This window comes from Sphaeramia orbicularis, chromosome 10 (genome assembly GCF_902148855.1).
Source record: "Sphaeramia orbicularis chromosome 10, fSphaOr1.1, whole genome shotgun sequence".
NCBI lineage: Eukaryota > Metazoa > Chordata > Actinopteri > Kurtiformes > Apogonidae > Sphaeramia > Sphaeramia orbicularis.
In genome coordinates, this window is record NC_043966.1 from 51,042,345 (window position 1) to 51,066,946 (window position 24,602).

The window sequence follows — 24,602 nt, forward strand, 5'->3', positions numbered from 1 at the left end:
GCGTACAAACCAATGTCCGGTCTAATTTACCCATGTAGAGTTACAGTTCAGCCTCTCCCTGATGTGCCACAGTGACCACAGAAGAATTTGACCTTTAAAATTATTTCAACAGAACAGCAATATGTTTATCAAAAATCTCCTCAGGTTTGTCTCAAAGTGAAAATGTCTGTCAGCTAGTCACACAATGCTCGATATTAGTAAGAACAGCTCTGTGATCTTTTTGGTTGTGACAGGGACCATTTCCTATGATATCCAACATTCAGGAGACATTTCTTTGTTTACTTGCTAATGGTCTGATTATGTAGCTGACAGTCATTACAAAAATAAAAAAAAAAAATAAAAAAATTACAGAGATACAGTACACACATATTGGTAAGTTCCCTCAGTAGGTCAGGAGGCTTTCAGCAAGTGATGTGAATTCACAGCCTGACCAGCGTATCTCTAAAGATACACTCAATTCTGTATTCCAAGAAAGCATATTGTGCTTTAGTGTAAATGTATCTTATGTTGTACAGTTTGGGACAGACTGGTGGACTTGGTACAAGCAGGATCATAGACAGACAAAACGTTTGTCCTCAGTGGGAACATAGTGTATATGCAAAGAACAACAAGGAGCAGGTGTTTGTGTCATGTGCCCACATTTGTTTCCAGGATCATCATCCTGTAGAAGCATTAGGGCAGCATGGTCTGGAAACTTCTATTCAGAGAGCTGATGATATTCAATCTTTGGTGACCTCTGCTGGTGAGTCCTCACTGGTGATTTTTGGATTTGTCTCGTACACAGATTTCTCCAGATTCTTGGAACCTTTTGATTTTTTATGTGATGTAGATTACAAGATTTATAAGTATTCACAGTTTTATGTTGAGAAACATTATTCTGACAATATAATTCATTTTTAGATGCAGTTTTTCACAGATTGGTGAGCCTCTGCCCATCTCTGCCTCCCTGCAGTGTTGGTTTTACAGTATTCCCAATCATGCCACTGACCTGCTGACAATTAACCCAGTCACTTACAAAATGTTCCAGTTTCTTTGTAATTCAATTTACTTTAAGCCTTTTGTTGCCTGTTCTTGCTCAACTTTTTGGAGATGTATTGCTTCCACTAAATTGCAAATGACCTTATTTTTTTCTTAAAATGGTATTGCATTCTGTTTTTATTTATATTTTACACACTGTACCAGTGTGTAACTTTTTGGTACCTTTTAGCTTTTTGGAATTGGGGTTGTATATGTGTACATCTATGTGTCTATTAAAGACTTCTGTATAAGTGTTTATAATGTAAAGATGATAGTTTTTATTTTCTTTCACTTTTCTGAGAGCTGGTCTGTGTGCCTGTAAGGAACACCTATGAGTTCACTGCAAGCAACCAAACGTTCTGATTGGGTAATCACTGATTAACTTTCAAGGTGAAAGTAACATACATATTCAACTATACAGTTTACTCCTCAGCAATCTGATCAGGATGACAAATAAATCTACCACTCTTAATCTGTCTAAAAACCCCCACCATAATTAACCCTCGTGTTTAGGTACTTCTGTCAGTCCTCATGGATAACATGGTAGAAATCAAGCATTTCTACTGCACTATTAGAACCCATCTGTAGATTAAAAGCATCTAATGATGAAAGAGCAGAGAAGGATGCACCGTGTGAAAACCAATGCAATTCATCCAAAAGCTCCTATTTTCATGGGTCACTGAGAAGAAAGTTGTCTGTAAGAGGCCACATGGATCTGAATGACAGTTGTTAACATAACAGTTTGTTTTTTTTTTTAGTAATAGCAATATTTGTAGAATTCTGCAGTCCTTTTAAACATTCTATGCAATGCAACTTGTTACCCCTAAATACAACAGTCAAATACACAGAGTACAATCTACATGTGGGGTTTATGGTTGACATGCTTGAACTGATGCAGTTTTAGACACACTAAATTGAAGTTCATACATTTCCTCTGTTTCTTAGCCTAACACTGACCATAAGCAAAGGTTCCTGGAACTTAAAAGGTTAAATGTGGCTGTTGACTGATGATAAGCTGATTGAATGCCATTTGCTGATTGTTTTGTGAGTCATGTAAACAAAAAGTGATGAGATGAGATGTTGGTATCTACTGATAAACACTTATGTTAAGTGCACTGTTTTTTAAATAAAAATTAAAAAACCCAAATTTTTTTTTTTTTTTTTGCTTACATGTGACCATGCAGAATAAATCCACATAACAAAACAGATAGCACAGTCATGATATATTTAAATAAATGTTCATTGAAGTTTTTTTTTTTTCTTATTTATTGTCATACATGTTTTGTATTTTGTCAGAGGGAAGAACAACAAAACATGATACTGGCTCATAAATCTTAACATGCACTACCCTTGATCAGGAGTATTTGAGGAATCTTGAACATTTTGTGACAACTATATCCCCCAAAAGTAAGTTTTGGCTTTTTTATATTAAATAATTGTTTGATTGAAAACAGCATGATGCAACAGATTTTTCAGATACATTTTATTTAATTTTTTTATGGAATGTCATTTGCAGTGGACAGTGGTTGGTTGTTTTTTTGTTTTTTTTTTAAGTAAAGCTGTGAAACTTTTGTCCCCGACAGAGGACAAAATGCATTGCTGGGTCTCAAGAGAATATGTCCTCTCCAGTTTTTCAATTTTTTTTTTTTTTTTTTACAAAACTTACAACTGAAATCATGTTGGTTTATTCTTCCTACACGATATGTGGTAAAAGCAGTGGTTTCTGGTTTTAGACAAAATCCTTTATTGGATTTATTGGTAAAAGCAGGGTGCTGTGACATTGGTGATTTTTAACCTTATCTAAAACCACAGCCCAGCCTTTCATTTTCCTGTTTATCTAGTGGCTACTACTACTGCTACTTCAGCAATTTTGAAAGTCAGATATATTTAGTCTGTTTAGTCATCTGTCAGTGACCCCACTCAATAAGATGACTAGCATTCATTAGTTCACTGGTTCATTAGGTAACTTTACTTCTGAGCAGACAAGAATTACATGTGGAGTTCCCCAAGGCTCCATCCTGGGGCCTCTTCTGTTTAACATCTACATGCTCCCACTGACAAAGGTTATAAAGAACAACAATATTAGCTACCATAGCTATGCAGATGACACACAGATCTATATCACAATGTCACCTGGAGACCAAGGCCCTGTACAGGCTCTGGGTAAATGCACTGAGGAGATTAAGGACTGGATGTGCCACAACTTTCTTCAGCTGAACAAAAACAAAACTGAGGTAATTGTCTTTGGAGCCAAAGAGAAACGACTGCAGGTCTCCACAGAGCTTCAGTCTATAGACCTAAAAACCACCAACCACGCCAGAAATCTGGGTGTAGTGATAGACTCAGACCTAAATTTTGAAAAACATATCAAGACAGTCACAAAATCAGCCTACTATCACCTTAAGAATATCTCAAGGATAAAAGATCTGATGTCTCAGCAGGACCTGGAAAAACGAGTCCATGCATTCATATTCAGTCGGCTTGATTATTGTAACAGTGTCTTTACAGGTCTACCTGAAAAATCCATTAGACAACTGCAGCTCATTCAGAACTCTGCTGCTGGAGTCCTCACTAAGACCAAAAACCAGACCACATTAGTCCAACTCTGAGGTCCTTCCACTGGCTGCCTGTCCGTCAGAGGACAGACTTTACAGTTCTGTTGCTGGTCTATAAAGCTCTGAATGGTTTAGGACCAAAATACATCAGTGACCTCCTGACCCAGTATGAACCCCCCAGACCCCTCAGGTCATCTGGATCTAGTCTGTTGTCAGTTCCCAGAGTCAGAACCAGACAGAAGGAGAAGCTGCGTTCAGCTTCTATGCTCCACATGTCTGGAACAAACTTCCAGAAAATCTCGGATCAGCTGAAACACTCAGTTTATTTAAATCCAGGTTAAAGACCCACCTGTTCTCAGCTGCATTTGAATACAGTTTATATTCATCAGTTCAGATTTGCACTGTTCCTTTAAAGCTAAAAGTTTTTATCTGTTTTATCTGCTTGTCTGTTTTATCTGTTGATCTGTTTTATTTATTTATCTGATTTTTTTGGTTGTTTGTTTTTCTCATGCCTATACTTTTTATTGCTTCTGCTGTAATGCTTTTAATGTTTTATGTAAACCACTTTGAATTGTCTTGTACATGAACTGTCCTGTATAAATAAACCTGCCTTGCCTTGCCTAGCATTTAACATTACTTCCAGTTACAGCACTATGATGATATACCATATTCTAAATATACTGTAGCAGGCGCCTCTAAGTGTGATGTGAATGAAGCCATGACTTTAGGTCATATCAAGTGGTGGATCTGCCATACATGTGGTATAACATTGTTTCTGTTTTGACTGAGAGATGGCTAGTAGCACAAATTACATCATGTGTGTTTAAAAATAAATAATTCATCCATGCTTCATGTTAGACTGACTGTGCTTGGTTCGTTTGTTTATTAGCGGGTCAGGTGTCTGAACATTTCAACCAAATTTACAAGTGCTGCAGAAATGACTGATTTCTGTCTCCTGAAATGCTAATGCTATGCTTTTATTTTAAAACAATTGCAGACATGTTAACTTCATATTAAAAGTGCAATTCAGCACTTTTCACAGCACAGTTTGGGGCTGATTATATTAAGTTTAGAGTTAAGTTAAGAGTTTCTGCAGTTTGGTGTATTCCAGTGGTGAACTGGAGTTAATCTTAGTCTTAAAAATTACTTCAGTAGTTTTAAAAAACTAGCCATGTCCACACACTCAGCAACAAAGCAGCAAAAGCATGTTTAGGCCTGTCAAAAGGTGTGCCATTTTGGCAGGTGCACTGAGTCCAGATATGTTTCACTGTGTCTCGTCTGTCTTTGTGTTGATCTCCATGTTTTCCTCTTCCTTCTGTTTCATCCTTTTCTCTGTCCTCCCCCCACCTCTCCCTGAGCTCTTGTCTTCCTGCAGATGGAGAAAAAGACAAGGACAGAGTGTCTATGCTGTTGATGCCAGGTGAGGACGAGAAGGAGGTGGAAGATGAAGAGGAGTCAGGGCAGTCCAGCCAATCAGCGGCTGACGATCGAGGGTATCCATCCAGTAGCGTGGAGCCTGGAAACGTGAACTTCCAATAGGAGTCTCCTTTGAACAGATAGACTGAGCCTGGAGGAGAAAATGGGATTTAGTAAAATTACAGTAGGTTTTTTACATGTTTGTTTAAGTCTTTTTTGCTTTTCTTTTTGCAATCGACCTGGGTCAACTTTTATACTCTGGAAACAGATTCAAAGGGTTAGGGTTAGGGTTAGGGGGGGGGGGGTCACACCATATGACCGTACAAATTGAAAGTGAAACTTAAGACGCTTTACTAATGCCTCGTGCCATCTTTTCGCGTTAAATATAGCCATACTGTGGAGTATTTCTGCCTCGACACAATGTTGGCTATGTTCTAAACCAAAACAATGCAGTGTACGTGTGACATCATCACGCATACACAGTGAAGGCGGAATCGATCAGCACAATTGTTAAGCAGGCAGGCAAACGATTCCAAGGAATTGAGCTACTGGGAACCGGTTCTCAAAAAGAATCAGTTCTTGATTCCCATCCCTAGATGCATGGAAATTCATGCTTGGTTTGAAATTGCCAGAATGGCTGTGAGTTGATACTGCTTTTTCATTCCGAAAACATAAACATAAAATATGACAATGAAATAAAATACAATAAAATCTTCCTCTCACCATCTGCATCTGTGGTAATGCCACTGACTCCCTCTGTAAGAAGCTGAGTCCAGGTGTCACTTTGCTGATCTTCTCTGGATTCTCTTATGTCCCCCCAAATGGGACCCTCCTCTGGATCCCAGACCAGACCCCACCTCCTTACTGCGTCCTCATCATCACTCCCTGCTCCAGCCAAGCTGAGCCCCATCCTGAGGGCAGAGAGGGGCTGTGGATAACCCTCCTGCAGGGACAAGTCTCTGAAGAGCCAGAACTGTGAACCTAGAGCAAGACACAGCAGAAAACACTTTCACATTTTCAAAACTATAATCTTGAGAAGTAAGTAACAAAATAAGTATGTAAGTAAAGTTTATTTATACAGCACTTGACAGAAAGAATTCACAAAGTGTTTTACAGTAAAATCACAAGTACAATACGTAGACAAAGACACACAGCTGTATACACAGGCATAAAAACATAAGCGCAAATTGTCATGAAACCCACCCCTAACGAAAAGCCTGTCTAAACAACAAGGTCTTCCGCTGCTTTTTAAAAGATTCAACAGAATTTAAAATGTGAAGTGATAGTGAAAATGCATTCCATAGTCTGGGGGCCACTGCTTGAAAGGCTCAATTCCCTCTAGTTATGAAGTGGGTTCGGGGGATTACCAACAGGCATTTGACGATCTAAGAGCATATGAAGAGTTACGCAATTTTAGCAGTTTGGAAATGTAAACAGGGCCTTGACCATTTAAAGCTCTAAAAGTGAGAACTTAAATTTTAAAATTATTCCTAAAAAGAACTGGGAGCCAATATAGTTCTGCTCAAACCGGTGAGGTGTGTGCTTTTTTACTGATGCAAGTTAAAAGTCTGTAGCAGAGTTCTGAACAGCCTGAAGATGGTGGAGATCTTTTTGGCTCAGACAAAGGCTGTTACAGTAGTAGCGGGAAGAAATAAAAGCGTGAATGATCATCTCAAGTTCTACCTTTGACACCAAGGTTCTCACTTTGGAAATGTTCCTCAGATTAAAAAAGCAGTTCCTAATTAATTTTTTTTGTGTGAGGCTGAAGTGGCATTGAGTCAAAAACAACACCCAGATTCTGAAGACTTGACTGAATGGACGAGCCTACGAAACCCAAGTGATGTCTAATAAGAGGGATCCGATTTTCCAGAGCAATAATCAAGGTCTCAGTCTTGATAAATTGAAGAATTTAACCACTGTTTGATGCAAGTCAGACTGCTGCATCATTTAGTGTTAAAGAACTTGTATCTGAAACATATTAATCACTGCCAATGGAAGGATCGGAAAAATTTGCGTAGTTAAAAATCAGGGTGTGGAGGTAGTGTTGGCCAGGTGTACTGCAAACATATAAGATAGTATACTCATTCATAAACATTTTAGTGCAGACTATGTGGAACATCCTGTCCAGGCATGTCTGCATTTCATTGGTTCAGCGAAAATATTTGAAGTTTTCGCAATATAAGATAAACTAATATGAAAATGTGTGTGTGTGTGTGTCGGGGGGGGACAAAACACACAGCCCATGAAAACCTGTTTGTTAACATGTTTCCTTTTACTCTTTTTTAGCCTGTGTGAGACAAAGCCCCGTACAATCGTCCATAAAGGGTCATAGCATGTGGAGAATGAGTAAGAACTGAGAAATATATATGCAAGTTCATTACCAAGACTTCTTATACTACAAAAAAGAGCAATAAGAATCGTTCCCAATGTTGGTTTTCAGGAATCCACGAATCCACTATTTTTACAATCTAAAACCTTAAAACTCATTGACCTTGTGGAGTTCAAAACTATTCAAATAATGTATAAAACAAAGAATAACTTACTGCCGGGCAATATTAAAGAACTTTTTTGTGAAAGAGAGGGAGGCTATGATTTATGGGGAAAACTAAATTTAAAGATTCATGAAGTGTGCACTATGTTCAAAAGTTTCTGGATGACCATCTGTGGAGTAAAACTGTGGAACAAATTGGGTGTGGAGATAAGACAAATATCGAACATAATTCAGTTTAAAAAAGATTCTTGAGAGGTACAGTATTTAATAATGACAATGAGGGCTGTCTGTTTACAGATGATGTTGTATTGATAAATCTGCTGTAATTATTGAAGTAAATTGTTGAATTGTTGAGTCTATTTGTATGACTGTACTGCCATGATCATATTATTGTGTATAATTCAATTACTGCATTATGTATTGATTGTGGAAAAATGCTAAAATGAGGAAAAATGTATTGTTTGATTGTTGTAATAAGTTAGCGATAAAGGTGTAAAAGCACTTGAGGGGTTGGATTAAATAAGTTTATACTTCTTCCTACTCCTTTTCAACCTTGCAAATTTCAGACTTGCACGTACTTGAAGATAGCTTTTGTTCATTTAAATGTTATTTTGTTTTTGTGTTAATTTGCTTCATTTTGTTTTATTTTTTTTCTTTGCATGTTTGAAAAAAAAAAAAAAAGTAAATAAAAGCAATCAAAGGGAAATTGGACTTTTACAGCCATAACCATACATCCCATCTCAAAAATTCTTGCACTGTGAGAATTTCGAACGTATTGATGGGTAATATGTGCAAACAAAGTCAGAAGTGAGGAAGCAGTGATTGAGGGAATGTCGAGTTTAGTCAAACATGTTAGTGACCAAAATTTACATGAGAGTGAATGGGATGAAAATCAGCATTTTGTGTGCTTAGAGGCCTGTAGATCCAAAACAAAAAGTTGTATGATTTAGACCAACATAGTAGTAAGTACAATAACTGTAACTCTACCACTAATGAAGATGATGGCGTGATCCGACTGTCTCTCCAGCACAGCGTGAATTCGAGGCAGGTCGGGAGGCAACCCCCTCCACAGCCTCCTGACTGAAGCCCCGCGACCTGACACCAAACCCCCACCATTCACCCGCCACATCATCAGATCTGGGGGACGGCAAAAGACACAAAATGAAGAAAGACGGAAGGAAGGGACAAGCAAATATGTCACTTTATCTTTGCATCAGACCTTTGAAGAAGAAAATCTCTCCTCGGATTCTTGCTACAACATCAAAACTGGTGTTACAGCGATCTATAGAGGAGCTGAGGGGATCAAATGGGAGAAGTTAGTGAGCTCGGTGTCTATATTTGATGGAGAAGTTACATTTAAAACTGAATAACATGGGGAAAGATACCCATATCTGTGATGACGGTGGCCTCGGTGCTGCTGCTGAGGTTCTGTGGCAAGACGAGGAGCATCAGTGGCCAGGAGCTGGTTCCTTTTTCCTATGTCAAAATGGAAACAATGAAACCCAATGGCTGATCCTTTGGGGAAGCTGCAGTAGGTAAGAATAACTGTTAGTTAAAGAAAGACAGTGTAACCTGAAATATCACATGTCACAAATAAGGTTCTACTAAAATAGTTACATAATAAGTGTCAGTTTGTGTTGTTTTGGCTTGTGCTATTTTCTCCAACTTGAATAAAGGAATTAAAATCTGATGAAGGTTTGGAGAACTGGAATTCACTCAAAGACTTCACAAGATTACTTTCTGTTTCTTCTTTTCCTTTTGTTTTTCTTTTATTAAAGTTCAAAGGCATAGATCCATGGGTATTAAGCAGATCAACAGTGGAACATTTAGCAGTCATATAAGCTGTGGCAAGCAACTCGTTAGCCTTTAGAAAAACCTTTACAGAAAATAAAATAGCAAAAGAATACACAACAATTATTCATCAGCCTACAAATGTGCAAACATGCAATACTTTTGATAATGTGCCAAAATGCTTAAAAATGTGGAGCTATATCGAGGCCAAAAGTTTTGTACTTGAAAAAATAAAATTTGAAACTGAATTTTCAAGTTTTGATCTTGAATTTTGAAAAATACAACAATGTATTCAAATTAAAAATAAGTGTATGATTTTTTATTTTTTGTTCCTGCTCCCACTCAGCATGTGTCTTTTTAAGGGTCAAACCCATCAGTCACAGCCAGTTTCTCAGTATACCGCTGCCTTTGAGCAGGGTTCAGAAAATATCTTCTAACTGATAAAGCAGCTGTTAAACACACAGTTTGTCACTCTGTTGCCTCCACTCTTGCCTTCCAGTATGGTACGTATCTGTTCACTTCCAGTATTGATGACGTAGGTGGCATCGGGCTATACGATAATCAAACGCCCCTGTGCACTCCAGCTCAGTCATGCAGCCAAAGCCATACTCAGACACACAGCACAACATAACAACTTGAGGCCAATGCTACGATGTCAAGCTAATTAAGACACTTTCACTTCAGTTTCCATTAGGGATGGGAATTGATAAGAATTTAACGATTCCGATTCCATTATCAATTTTGCTTATCGATTCAATTCCTTATCTCTTATCGATTCTCATTGGGTGAGGGAATAAAAGAGTACAAACAGGTGTGTTTGCTTTAATTGTCTTTTATATTTCCATCTCTGCACAGAAAATATAACATATACAGTATGTACAAATAATAACAACAGATGATGGTGGGCCCAGTTTGGAGGTGGGGTGGGGGGTGCAGTGAAAGTGAAAGTTAAGACGCTTTACTAATTCCTCTATTGTCACATTTCCACTACATGGAACCAGCTCGACTCGGTCTGTCTCCTGTTGTTGTGCACCTCATTTCCTTTCCCCTACCTTCGGAAACTTGTATTTGAGGGGGCACAACGTTTGTAGCCCCACACCGGAACCGGAACCAGGCCCGGATGACGGCCTGGTGTTCACTCTGTCACTAGATTCACAAGCGCTGCTAAGTAGCGAATCAAATACGTGACATTCCTGTAAATGAACCACATGCTGTGGACAAAAGTTTGAGCAGATTGGAGGGATTCCCCCCTTTTGAAGAAATGGAAGCTTTGCAAGTGTTCCAAGTGGACCTGGTGTCGTCTGTTTGGAGCAATTCTGTCTCAACGCCATGTTGGCTACGCTCTGACCAAAACAATGCCGCGTGCACATGACGTCATCACGCATGTGCAACGAATGCAAAATCGATAAGTAGAATCGTTAAGCAGGCAGGCAAACGATGCCAAGGAATCGAGCAAAAGAACCGGTTCTCAATTCCCATCCCTAGTTTCCATGCAACACATTGAATGAGGCCTTATAAAGAGTAGTGATGTTACCTAAGACACCAAAGCTTCGAAGCATGTGTCAGAAAAACTAACCAATTTTCTGTGGAGCTTGTATTGGAGCTTGGTTTGTTTTTTGCTGATCATGTGACCCATGACGTCTGAAGCTTCATTTAACACATACATCACATGACTAGTTCAAATGCTGATTAATTGGTCATGGTTCATGCTTCACTGCTGATAAATCTGTTTGGGGGATTTGAAAAGAAATCAAATAGTGAAATCAAATAAATAAATGAACTGATAAATGTACGATTTGTCCACATCACTAAAACCCAATTAAGTAAACGGATGTGAACATGTATACATATATATATATATATATATATATATATATATATATATATATATATATACACACACACACACACACACACACACACACACACACACACACACACACATATATATATATATATATATATATATATATATATATATATATATATACATATGTAAGTTGTTAATATTTTAGTGTCCAACTGGACATCAGAAGGAAAGACGAGGTAAACCCTAAACCAGTGGAATAAACTTGCACTGGTCACTTTATTGTTAGAACAGTACTGGTTACTGTCGGCCATGACCACACCAAAACAACGGACACAAAAATTAATGCAAATTAATGCTGTTGGATCTGTCTCACTCATCTGCGCTCTCTTGCTCTATTTGCACCTGACCTCTTTCTCTCTCACACACACACACACTGGTTCACTGGCTCCGCCCCCATAACTTTCTCATCCACTCACCTGTCCATCATAGCCCTGTACACTAGGAGTGTCCAAACCCAGTCCTCGAGGGCCAGTATCCTGCATGTTTTAGATATTTCCTTCTTCCAGCACACCTGGTTCAATTATGATCAGCTCATCATCATGCTCTGCAGAAGCCTGATAACGATGTTATGGCCTCCAGGTGTGTTGGAAGAGGGAAATATCTAAAACATGCAGGATACCGGCCCTCGAGGGCCAGGACTGTACACCCCTGCATTAGACAGACATTCAAACACTAACATTAACAGAACAATTACTGCACTGGGTCACTACTATACATGTACTTCCTTGGTTTTAGTGATGTATATAAATCATGCATTGATCTAATTATTTATTTATTTGTTTGTTTTGTTCATGTTCTTATCAAATCACCCGTACAGATTTATCAGCAGTGAAGCATGAACCAGTACCACTGAATCAGCATTCAAACCACTCACGTGCTGTATGTGTCAAATGAAACGTCGGACGCCATGGGTCACATGATTGAAACAAGCTTTGAATAGTGAACCTTTTTCAACACAATTGTGATCAAAAGGTTCATTGCTTCAGAAAGCTTCATGTTGCCCATCACTAATTAAGAGTAATCTCTCAACAGCTGCCTCTCCACAGTTTTCAGATGTCTTGTAGTTGCACAGTATTCCAAAGATTCACTCAAGCATTGCAGCAGTATTTAGTCAGAACTTTCAGCTCAGTTTGATTAAAACACCTGTAGCCGTTCAGGCCATCGTGCATAATAACGTCACATGGGGCTGATGCGAATTCAGTTGGGATTAACTGATAACCTGACATGTCTATTCCCACATTGAAGTTAAAAGTTTTAGTTTAAAACAGTTTGACTTTACAATAACTATTCTAGGATTATAAGACAGCAATGTGTTTAAAAAGCACAGCTGCATCCATGGTCATCAAGCAGCTACATTATTCTCACACTGATGCATATACATAGTCTAAGTCTGTGTCTGTGTTTCAGGAGCAGCTGGTCGGATGGGAAGAAGTATGCATAACATTAGGCGCAGCAACAATCCAGTCACTTATTTTATCATTTCCGGTATTTCCTCCATTTTAATATTTTGATCCACAACAGTTCAAAGACTTTCACATGAGTATCTCAGTATACTGAGAACAAGACAATGTACTTCCTCAACAACACAACAGAGGTCAGGTCAGGCTTCCTATCAGCTGTATTCATTAATATGTGTAAATGTAAAAGCTTTACTTTTCTGCATGAATTAGTCCTGTTTTAGACTGTACTTACATATGCAGGGATCACATAGGTCTGATGAAGCCTTACCATAGAGCTGAGTGATGTGCTCCAGATCTTGGGGTCCCAGCCGGTAGTGAAGAGGGTCCCCAGCAGGACCCTGGTAGTATGGCCTCATCACAGAGTGGCGGGATGAGGAGTGGGCCAGGCCTAAAGCATGTCCAAATTCATGGACCAGGACTGTGAAGAGATCAGTGCCCTCAGACGCTGAAGGGAAAGCAAAAGAGGACATTAAGGGAGGCTACAGTTACAGGAGTTTGATGTGCTTTTCAGATTTTACTAGAGTGAAGAGTAAAACTCTATTGTCTACCAATGTTGTTGTTAATAAACCACATTAATGGAGTATCTATGTGTACAAAGAAAAAAAAAGCCTAAACAGTCACTATTTGGCCAGTTAAAACCAAATGCACCCCAAAAACCTGTAACATAATATACGACATAAATCTGTCATTCGGCTTTCATGTATGATACCAAGGTTTGACAGACAGGAATGAAAGAGCACACCCTCTTTTGCTGCTCTTTCTTCTGAGCCCAAATAAAAAAACTAAAATAAAGGTCAATGACTGTTGTCAAGTGATTTCCAAGCTAGAGCAATAGTCACATCTGACTGAATCTAAATAGCGTTCAGGTTTGTTGAACCCCGTAGCTGTCTGAAAACACCTATGTGCAGACAAAAGCTCCCATCATGTGTTTCTTCAGCAGGAAAACACAACCAAGAATAACAACAAAAAAAAAGATACACTGATACTGTTTTGGGTTTAGACACTAGACATAGTTGGTTAGGTAAAGAAAAACATCTTGATTTGGGTTAAAATACATCTACAACAAAATTGTATACATCACCTGAGTCTAAATAACATGGTTGGCTACACAGGTGCAATTTTTTTTTTTTTGCAACATATTATTATAACACCTTCTTAGTATAACTCATGTGAATTTAAGTGCATTGTCCCCACTTCCACCTGGTTGTCTGAAGACCCACTGCTCTTCTGCATCCAAATGAACCCCCCCAGCCCGGGTAGGGTCTGATGGGAAGAAAGCATGTCCAACTGCACCTCCCACTCCATCAAAAGGATAGCTGTCACCATGGTAACCATGGAGAAAGTCTACCTGTAGGTCAGCAGCCTCTGGGCTGCCCACCTGGAGACACAAGGGCAAAAATGTGACCTCAGAGTGATTTTGTTGAAGCAACATTTCAGAACTTTAGGAAAACTGTCTAGACCAGATGAGAGTGGACTTTTTTCAGGTTTCTGTGTTCCATCACAATCCATATGAAATGCATATGTTCTCTATTTCACACAGTATTTGAATACAGCATCAGTCCAATATACATACCTCATGAAACTCCAGGGGCGTTGGCTCTGCCCACACTCTTAAAGCATAGAAGACCAGTGAACGAATCATCTCACGGGACAGAGCTGAAGAGGATGGATATGAACGTACCCTATAAATGCAGAAGTGTGTATTAAAAGTTAAAACAGAATGAAGACATCAAAAAACTCAGATGAGATCTAGAAAAAAGGAAGGAAGGAAGCATGGCTGCCAAACGGCCCCTGCCCCTGCCCCTGCCCCTGCCCCTCCCCCCCACACACACATTTTAGATCAGTAGATGCTTTTGGTTGCTGGTGTATATTTTGGGTCTTAATGGGTTAATTCATGTTATAGTAAAAACCATTTTTTCTTAATAAATAAACATAAATAGGAACATGAAACCTGGTACATTGGTCTAAGAGGACCTGTCTTATGTTTTTAGTGGAACTAATGTTCTTGTATTGCTGTGGGGTCAGGAAGTTTTTGTTGCTGCATTCACCATGCATGCAGTGCCATGTAGTGGAGAGCACCTGTAAGGCTTTACAGAGAGCTCCTGTAAGGTCTTCATTTCTTTTTTGGAAAGTGGATTTTTCTGAACATTTGGATTTTGTAAAGACTTGTTACCATAGAAATTTCCTTCTTATTCCCCTTGAGTTAAAGCGGCCGATAAGGTACGTCTTATGTTTACATTTTAATTATACTAATTAAATTTCATGGAAGTGAAAGCTAACTTTTTGTGAACATCCAAGATATAATCTGTTAATGAATGAATGGATATGTAAGAGAAAATGTATGTTTGGTTAATTTTATCTGTTACTCTCTATGAGAATATTTATACAGCTTTATGCTCATTTTATGTGATTTCTTTTTTCGTTTATCTAGTTCTCATGGTATGGCATGTTGATGACACGGATATGCAATAAATGCACATTATAGTACTAACACTTTGAGCTTGTGATTTCAACTGAAGGGGAGTAATAGGGGTTCATGACCTAAAAAGATGGAAGAAAGATGCTACTCTATGTAGACGGGCACTCTGTTTTTTTCAATTGTGGATCACACATAGCACTGAGTGTGTAAGTCAATTGCCCAATCTCAGTTCACCCTTGGCCCTCCCCCTTATCCCTACCTCTCCATTTTGCACATTCACGTGAAGGGGTAGTGGTGTCCTGATTCTCGATGCGTCAGAGGGGAAGGGCTAAGAGGGAGGGCTGTTCGGCCCTTGAAACAGGGATTTTTCAGGACCACGCTACAAATGGAGGGGTATGAGAAATCTCCCATAATTCTGTTCGAATCATCGGCAAGATGGAGGTAAACACAGCAAAAAAGTGCAGCAGTGTGATGAAAGAAACACACAAATGTATGTATTTTCTTCATAAACAACTTAATCATTTGATCAACCATTTAATGCCCTTTCATTTCTGCAGTTTGCAGTTGATAGCTGCAAAAAGATGCCCAAAACCCATGCAACACAGACGGTTACAGCTGCAGACGGCATGGGGAATTCTTTCAGAAACAAAGTTGTTGCAGCTGTTTATAGTGGCATTGATGACAGCTGATGGCATAACCGGTCTTGAAGGGTTGTCTCATTTCATGGGGGAATACTTCAACCCCTACCCCCGGCAACTCCATTTCAAGGGGAAGCGCCAAGTGTAAGGGCTACAGGGGAAGGTCAAGGGGCGAATTGGGACTGGGCAAATGAGTCAGTGATTCAAAGAATTATCACTACTGAAAGATGATGGTTATGCTAACATTAGCAAGCTACCCTATATGTTGAAACCTACTCTTCCTGGCAGAGCTAGAGGCTTATGACCCCCAGCCCTACACCAAGTCCTTAGCTGCTCTAGACCAGCAGTGTGGACAACGTCATCATTCAGCTTTAAGAGAAATAACCTCCATAATAAGCCTCCAAAAAGTGCAACCTGGTGATTGGAGAGCATTTCACAATTTTGCAGTTCAAGTTCAATCCCTAGTTGGGATGCTGCAGGCTATGGGGCAGAGTGCATGTTCCTCTCATGTTCAATACCCTCTAACCAAGTTGCCATCTGAAGATGAGGCAGAGTGTCAGTCTCTAGTGAGTCAGTCAGACATCTGACCTCTGAACCCTCCATGCATTCCAGAAGATCAGTGTCAAGATCTGCTCCTGCTTCAACCACCATCCTGCATGGAGCCAATGAATCTTCACCCTTCCTCTGAAAACCTTCACCCTAAGTCCAAAGCATGTCAATACTGCAGCTCATCTGATCATTCAATAATCAAATGTTTAAGGATTTGAAGACGGAAGATACAATATCCTGGATTAAGGGTGAGAAAATATGGTGGCATGGTGCACAGGGCCACATACAGCTACAAACTGTAATCTGAAGAAACCATGTCCACTTTGCAATAAGGAGCACCCTGATGTCCTTCACTATGTGAAAGAAAGAAAATCAGACTCCAAAGTCCTGTACCTAAACCCTCAGCCAAGCTCTCCTAAAGTCCTTCTGAAGGTGGTTAAAGCGATCCTCAGGAATAAACACCACAGCCCAGACATATATGCCTTTCTTGATGGTGGTCCTCAATGCACAATGCTCCTGCCATCAGCCTTTAAAAAACTAGGACTTAAAGGGCCTACCGAACACCTTTCTGTATGTGCCATCAGACAGAAAAGTTAGATTGATCTCCTGTTAGTTTTGAGATCTCACCTTCCCTGAATCCACAGAAAAGATTCACAATTAAAGATGCCTTCAACTCTGACAGGATATCCCTTAGACCACAGTTATTCAGAAGACAAACTTCAGGGCATTCACCTTCAGTTCTTCTCTAAAGTGCAGCCCCTTCTGCAAATTGGAGCAGATAATTCTCACCTCATAACAGCCACATAAAAAGTTAGTTTAGGCCCCCAGGAGCACCAGCAGCTGTCCACACCTGGTTAGGTTGGGCACTTCATGGAGGAGCGCAGCGACACCACCCAAGTTTTTAATACTTATTTAAAATGTAATTAAAATAATAAAAACACCAATATAAACCAAGTATAAAAGAGGCTTTTAAGACAACTCTTGACATGTGCAAGAAATTTCATATTTTAGGGGCACAAACTGAAATTGTGAAGTCCCCAGTTTTTGGTTTGACCTTGGATTACATTACAGATCATTATTAGAGGATCTGAAGTTGCTAATTGTAGTATACAGCAATGCCAACTCAGTAATATATTCTGGGGCTTGTACTTAATTGATAAAATCTTAAAATCAATTCTATATCTGATGGCAGGCCATTGAAGAGCCATTAATGGATCAACTAAGGCTGTGCAATATATCCTTGACCGAAAGTACACTGCATGGCACTGCCTTAATCTGGTGCACACAAAGGCATTTATCAGAGACTCAGAATCTCTAAAAGGTCTCATGCACCTAAGTTTCAAAATGTTTTGTAAAATGAAAAAAGTCTGAATATACAACATCAATAACATGCTGAATAAATTTCAGACACTGTCTGCCCAACAAATTCTCTAGATAGTCTAGAATCAAATTACCAGTAAATGAAATCTCCCACCTCCAGTTGATGTTCCTGCGGCTCCACATGGAAATAGCTCTCCTTTTTCTTTTTTTTCTGTCCTCATGACTGGATGGTGACTTGGAACTTTCTTCCTGGTCTGGTAGGGAGCAGCGTGGACTGCTCATAAGGGCCTTAGTTTCCTCATCTGTACAGATTAAGAGCAACAGAAGATTCATGGAATCATAGAATTTACCATCAGTGAATTAGCCTCAATGTGCTGCACCTAAAAATAATTTATATAATATAGTCTATGATGCCCACCTAAAACTCCAGTGTCTTTGAGGCCTGCAAACTTCTGCATGGCCCTAACTGCATTAGTGACGGCTGTCCAGGCCTGTAGCTGTCCTGTCGATGGGTCTGAGGGTGGTAGGTAGCCATACTTACTCAGCCAATCCTATGAGAAGACAGTGAAGTTGATGGGCTGTTTTTCTGATCATATTTATGTAAGTTAAAGTGCTCAGTCCATATTAGAGAAAGATCTCAAAACACTGAAAAGATCAAGAATGGAATGGATGGTCACAAACATAGGTTCCATAAACAAAGTGGATGATGCTTCCATGACGTCACCCACTGGTTTGTGGACTGCCCCTTGATGTCCTGGGTTTGGCATTTTGGCCATCACCATCTTGTTGAAACAGTGCCCATATTTGGACAAGACAGTGAAAGTGAGAAAAGCGAGCGGTAACACTCACCAAGCTACCAATAACAATATATAATACTTAAAGAATTTTCATTTTCTCTTCTTATCTTAATGATACACGGGTTCTTTTCTTTTGTTCAGACAAAGTAGTAGTAGAGTGATGTTCTCATACCTGACATGTTTTGGCTGTCGCTGCAGCCTTCTTCAGACGCATCTCCCAATGCGTTGCTGACGTGTTATCAGCTGTTTTTACTCCCTTCTCCAGAGACCATCCCAAGGCCGTCCCAGTGGATTTGACAAGTTCACTGGGACAGCCACACCTCATGTCAGATATGAGAACATCACTCTACTACTACTTTGTCTGAACAAAAGAGAATAAACCCTGTATCAACAACAATACAGACTACACAAGGCCATACTAAATTAATGGTAACATTAACTAATGTAGCTTTCGAATTTTCAATGGCCTAAATGAATGTGGGCTGTTTTACCACTAGTTCAGTGCTCTCATCTTCAGTGGGTGTTACTGGTGAAGCTGATGGCGTTGGGGTAACATCAGCTGTAAAGGCTGTTTGTATCCATACTTTGCTTATGCAAAGAAAAATAATCCACATCTTCATCTTGACTGCATGTTGAAGAGTCACTTAACAGAAATCTTCAGAGTTCCTTGTAAATACATGGACTTGTAGTGTGGTGTTCCATCCCTGCAATGAAGTTAAAAAGTAAAATTAGATCTTGTGATGTTGCATAATACAGACACAAATTTTGGTCTGTGACAGGTCTTTGAGTAGGTTAGTGGTTTTGTCATGGACCCGCGTGTTCCTTACTGGAAGAACAATGAACAGTCAATCAGTCATCAAAACAAAATCAACAAAATCTCATCTTCTTGACTGAGGACCTTTCATTACTAGACAGCCATATTTTGGATAGTCAAAAGATAAACCCTGACAATGTAGTAGTGGGAGGAGTCCATTGCTGTCTGGCAGATTATAAACAGACAGGCACACTGTCTCACTTGGTCTCTTTTATAAAGTTCAAACTGGCTCACAATAAGATAAATTCAGAGGTTTTAGAGTCTGCAATCACCACAATGCAAACATCGTTTGAGAAAGGATTCTAAGAGTTCACAATGACCTTCCCTGTCATTGCCCTGACCATCGATCCATCCTTACTGCTTATGACTGCAATGGCAGGTGTAAGTCAACCCGATCTGGAGATGGAAGAGGCTGACCTAGCCGTCAAAGATATATGGGTGTCCAAGTTGAAACACTTGACAGCTAATCTTGAAGATGTTGCCCCTCAGAAGGCCATTCTTGCTCAGAATCACAAGTGAACAGACACTGAAAACCTTCAACCTTCCCAAACCAAACAAACTAGTGTTGGAAACATGGAATACCATCCCTGACACTTGTATGAACATAGAAAAGGGGTTCAGAAGTAAAAATCACATTAGCCAGGTAAAATAAATATTGTAATTGGCTATTATTTAGCAAATATATATTTTACATCGTTCAGTCTTTTTTTTTTTTAAGGTTGTTGACTCCTGGTTTAAGCATTTAGCTGAAACAATCTAGTGTTTAAAAACAGATCTGTTCTTGTGGACTGTCCAAAAACTTTACTTTAGGCGTTGAAAATACCAAATTTTTACCTCCGCCAAGGAGGTTATGTTTTTGCCAGGGTTTGTTTGTTTGTTTGTTTGTTTGTTTGTTTGTTTGTTTGTTTGTTTGTTTGTCTGTCCGTTAGTGTGCAACATAACTCAAAAAGTTATGGACAGATTTTGATGAAATTTTCAGGGTTTGTTGGAAATGGGATAAGGAAGAAATGATTAAATTTTGGTGGTGATCGGGGGTGGGGGGGCCCACGGGGGGGCCCATTTCCAACAAACCCTGAAAATTTCATCAAAATCTGTCCATAACTTTTTGAGTTATGTTACACACTAACGGACAGACAAACAAACAAACAAACAAACCCTGGCAAAAACATAACCTCCTTGGCGTGGGGGGGGGCCCACAGGGGGGGCCACTGATCAGCCTTGGCAGAGGTCTGCGCTCTCCGAGTGCTTCTAGTTAGCACTTTGATTATAATGGTCATTTTTGAAGACACATATGATTGAAATTCACAAAACTTATCTTGTCAAAGTATGTGACACTGTGGTGTCTATGATACTTGCTTGTTTATGCTAATCCAGAGGTCAGGAATATTTATCTAAAGATGGATTTTTGGCTATAAAGCAGGTCTGGAGCCACAGAGAATATTTGACAATTAGCACATAATGGATGATGACATTTTAGGGTTTCCAATATTACATGTGATTATACAGTATTAAGCATTTAGCTGAAACATGAACTAGCCCGTATAATAGGTCTGTTCATGTGTTACACAAGTAGAGTGCTGCTTAAGCAAAATATATACCCAGCCAACCCAGAGTTGAAGTGACCAAATTTGTACCTAAACGGTTCCACTTGTCAGATTGGAAGACATATAGAATAAATATTACTCCAACATGTCAGTATAACAATAAACATAGTTAATATAATTACTTTGCTGCTGTGCTGACCAACAATTCTATCTGAGCTGCATTAGATCAGTAGTCATTTTTGCCCATCCTGCTCCCTCTGGCCTAATTTTACTGACGACCTCACCTCACAAAAACAAGACAAAATACACAGATAAATCTAACACAGTGGGTGACATCACTGCCACTCTAGCCCTCAGGTGTTCAGCTCTTAACAAAAATATGTCAATGATACTCATGCAGGTTTCTCAAATTTCAGTCCCAATGGTACCTTTTACCGTAATATGTAGAGGAATGTTTGCTTTCAGTGAGTACCACTTGTAAAGTTGTGTGACTTGAAATTTTCAGCCAAAAGAAACTACTGATCCTACTGACCCATATGTTAATTCAGCTTTGAGACATTTTAACAAAACACATTATATGGGGCTTTAAAACTTGTCACATTTCATTTATTTTTCACTTAATTTCAACTAATAGCACACAGATATGTCCAGCAGAGTCTCCTCTCACTCATAATGTAAACATTTTAAAGGTCTCAGCTATACCCTTTGACAAAACACCTTCTGTTGGACTGTTTCCTCAGTGAAATGGCAGTTGAAACAGTTTCTTTTATTGGTTGGACTTTGCTGATTCTCACTGGTCTATTGCTCTACAGCACATTCTACACACTCATTCTTTTGACACTTTCAAATCACTTCCATCTATCCTTCACAAGTTTTTTTTTTTTTTTTTTTTAAATCATAGAGCTCCTTAAAGTTCAGTAATGTAGGCCACAACAATTTTATCTGTCATAGAGTTAACCACTTTTTACTTCTCATACTTAACAAGTATAACTTTACAAGGTTGTTCTTCTCAAACTCTTTGAGCTTCTGATTCAACCTGATTTTTTGTGATTCAAGGTCTTTGGCCTTTTTTAAACTCAACACTGAAAAACTTTTTTCACTCAACATTTCTTTTTTTTTCATTCACACTTTTCAACCTCCTCATTCAAGTTAGATATCTTGTTTCTTTGTCATTTTTTTATTCATTAACAATGTTTCAATGTTTGCTTAATTAAGCTTTTTTTTTTTAAATTATTATTATTATTATTATTATTATTATTATTATTATTATTATTATTATTATTAAAACCAACTTCAGTTGTCTTTCAACTTACATTTTTCACTTTTGCATTTCCATTTTTTGCCTCTTCAGCTTGTACTTAAGTTTTTGTTTTTTTTCACTTTGACAAGGTTTTGTATTTTTAACTATTTCCAGTTGTTCCACTTTGAGAATTATCCCTGAATTAGGATATTTTTAACTTGCTTTGGCTTTCTGTTCTCAGATTAGTCCTGGTCATATGACTGAAGAGTCCTTCATTTTCTAATGCCAAAATTAGGAGCAACACCATGACATCCAGTGTCAAAATAACATTCATGAGTTAAAACGGTCAGTGAATGAAGTTGACGGGAAACATTCAGGCTGCATTCCCACAGGGGAAACAATCTCTAAGATGCAATCAGAAGATGGAGGGAAATTACCATAAAATACAGAAGGGCGGGGCTGACTGTTGTACAGGACACTGGTGGAAGTGACTGCATGTGTCTATGTCAGACCGAAGATGCTTCATTTAATTACGTTAGAGGGTATACCATTTCAGTTATAGCACAGGGGGCAAAGAGGAAAGGATAAAGGGGAGGGTGGGTGAATGGAGGAAGAGTGTTAAAGTAATGAGATTAAAGCAGGAAAGAGAATTGAGGGCAAGAGTCAGGAGGGCCAAGCTGCTCACTGAACTGACAAACATCTTCCCTCACATGTAAAGGTAGCATTCATCTTATTGACTTCAATAAGTTTGGATAGTTCTTTTGTGCCTCTGGTCTTTGTTACGGTACAAAGAAAATAAATTTGAGCACATCCTGTCAGACGGCAGCATTAAAAATGAAATCAAATCAGCCAGTAAAGCTGAATGTAAAAACATTAAGCTAATTTTGTACTAGAAGCTTGTTCTTTATCGATGTTAGTTAACTCTACTCCAACAAAACTCCCACAGAAAATTAGGAAAAGAAATATTCACATTAGCACACATTGCATTTATCTTGTACATGCCAACTTTTTCAAGTTTCTCAGGTAAAAAAAAATCTTGTGATATTTATTTATTTATTTATTCAGTTCAAATTGAAAACAAAAATGAAAAGAGTTAGCTGGGAACACATATATTGAATGAATTTAGGAAATCTTCATTTAAAAAAAAAAACGACCTGAATCCTCAACATATTAATCAGTGGATGCTGATAAATGACTGGCTCTAGCACAAACCAGACATAAGCACAAACTTCATATGGGTAGATGAACATTCATGAATCTTACATAATGATATAATGAAATCTTTTCAGTCAGTGTACGACGGTTATATTTTAACAGTGAAAAACATGGTATTCCCGTCAAACAGAGATGTAGCCATGAGTGACAATGCTGAGATCATGACTTGTATAAAACGGACCCTGTATTTTGTAGACTACACAAAAAAAAAAAAAAAAAGAAAAGAAAAAGACACACTGCAACTGTCTTGTCTCTGTCCTGTTTTTTAATAGGTTGTTAAATGACATGGCACTGTTTGCTGAATGGCTGTAAACAATGGTACTGTAATTTTGGTCATGTATACTCTGACACATACAATATTGCGACCTGGCACGGACTTCAAAGATCTCACACCTTCAGCTTCTAACTTCAGCACACATACTGTGTCACAGCATCACACACAAGTATAACTGCAAGGGAAATGCAAATGTCTTTATCGAGCTCATCATAGAGGCTACAGAGTAAAAACTCAAACCAAATGACTGTTTAACACTTACCTTCCTTCCTCTCCGTCCTTCCTCCCTCTCATTCTCTCTTTATCTGCTACTACAGGAACAGATGGGTCCTTTCTCTTCTCTTGCTTCTTCCCTCAAAGCCCAGCTCCAGACTCCCTCCCCCTACCCCACCCATTACCAAACTGCCATGACAAATGGAGGTTTGCGTGTTTGCAAAAATAACCATGTTCATTCACCATAGAAGGTTTGGATTTGACTATCTGTCAGTGTCCTTATATCATTGTCCTGTGCACAAAAATATCTTAATGTTTATTTAATAACTACTTATTTCATATCATTTCTGCTTCCAAAACTAAACCTTGAATCTGGAGCCATGCGTTTGAACCACTGAGGATTAGTGAATGTAACACAGCAAACACGGGTTTGGATCAGAGTGTGGGTCTGAATGTGTGTGTTCATGTGTATCCTTGCTCGTGCTGGCATTAACATTTTACCATCAATCCTCTTAATGCAAGGATTAATGAAACTAAAATGAAGACAGGCAGATTTGTCTCTCCCTTTTTCTATCTCTGTGTTTTTTTTTTCTTTTATGAGCTTTTCTTTGTTTTTAAATCCTCTGGAACAACTGTTAGAGAGTCAACCAGGCCAACACACTGATGTGATCACTCTAAAGTCCTACTGATCCATTTCCACTCTGCTGTTTGTGTAAAGGCATGCACTGTGATATATTCTCAGTTACAGAAGAAAGACTGGAAACTGCCTAAATGTACATTCCCTTCGTTCACATATTTGCTGTACATGTCATACCACTTTAAATAGTCCATATTTCTGTACTTGAGATCAATACTAATATTATTCTGCTCTTTGTTGAGTCCTTTTAGCTCCTACTGTGTCCCACTGGGGTCATTAAGCTCCATATAATCTGCTCTGTGTGAGGAGGGACAATGACTGATTATAAAAACACATGTAGAC

General features: G+C 38.9%; 1 protein-coding gene across 1 annotated transcript; it reads right to left on the reverse strand.

Annotated features, from left to right (window-relative positions):
- Window positions 1-4,533: 4,533 nt before the first annotated feature.
- mmp17b (matrix metallopeptidase 17b) lies at window positions 4,534-23,795 on the reverse strand. Its single transcript, XM_030146348.1, has 12 exons — window positions 23,673-23,795; window positions 18,815-19,027; window positions 17,945-18,077; window positions 17,681-17,828; window positions 14,174-14,282; window positions 13,801-13,978; window positions 12,869-13,045; window positions 8,865-8,955; window positions 8,699-8,772; window positions 8,467-8,616; window positions 5,712-5,969; window positions 4,534-5,139 (listed from the first exon to the last, which is right to left on the reverse strand). The coding sequence occupies exons 2-12, from the start codon at window positions 18,941-18,943 to the stop codon at window positions 4,730-4,732; spliced, it is 1,857 nt and encodes a 618-aa protein (XP_030002208.1). The 5' UTR covers window positions 18,944-19,027; window positions 23,673-23,795; the 3' UTR covers window positions 4,534-4,729.
- Window positions 23,796-24,602: the final 807 nt, after the last annotated feature.

Excerpts from the sequence above, each read along its gene's own strand:
- mmp17b (XM_030146348.1), bottom strand. The coding sequence starts at position 18,943 with ATGAAGATGTGGATTATTTTTCTTTGCATAAGCAAAGTATGGATACAA. Across the intron at positions 8,617-8,698 it reads AGAGATTTTCTTCTTCAAAG|ATCTGATGATGTGGCGGGTG; the intron begins GTCTGATGCAAA and ends GCCGTCCCCCAG. Across the intron at positions 5,140-5,711 it reads CATTACCACAGATGCAGATG|GCTCAGTCTATCTGTTCAAA; the intron begins GTGAGAGGAAGA and ends TTTCTCCTCCAG.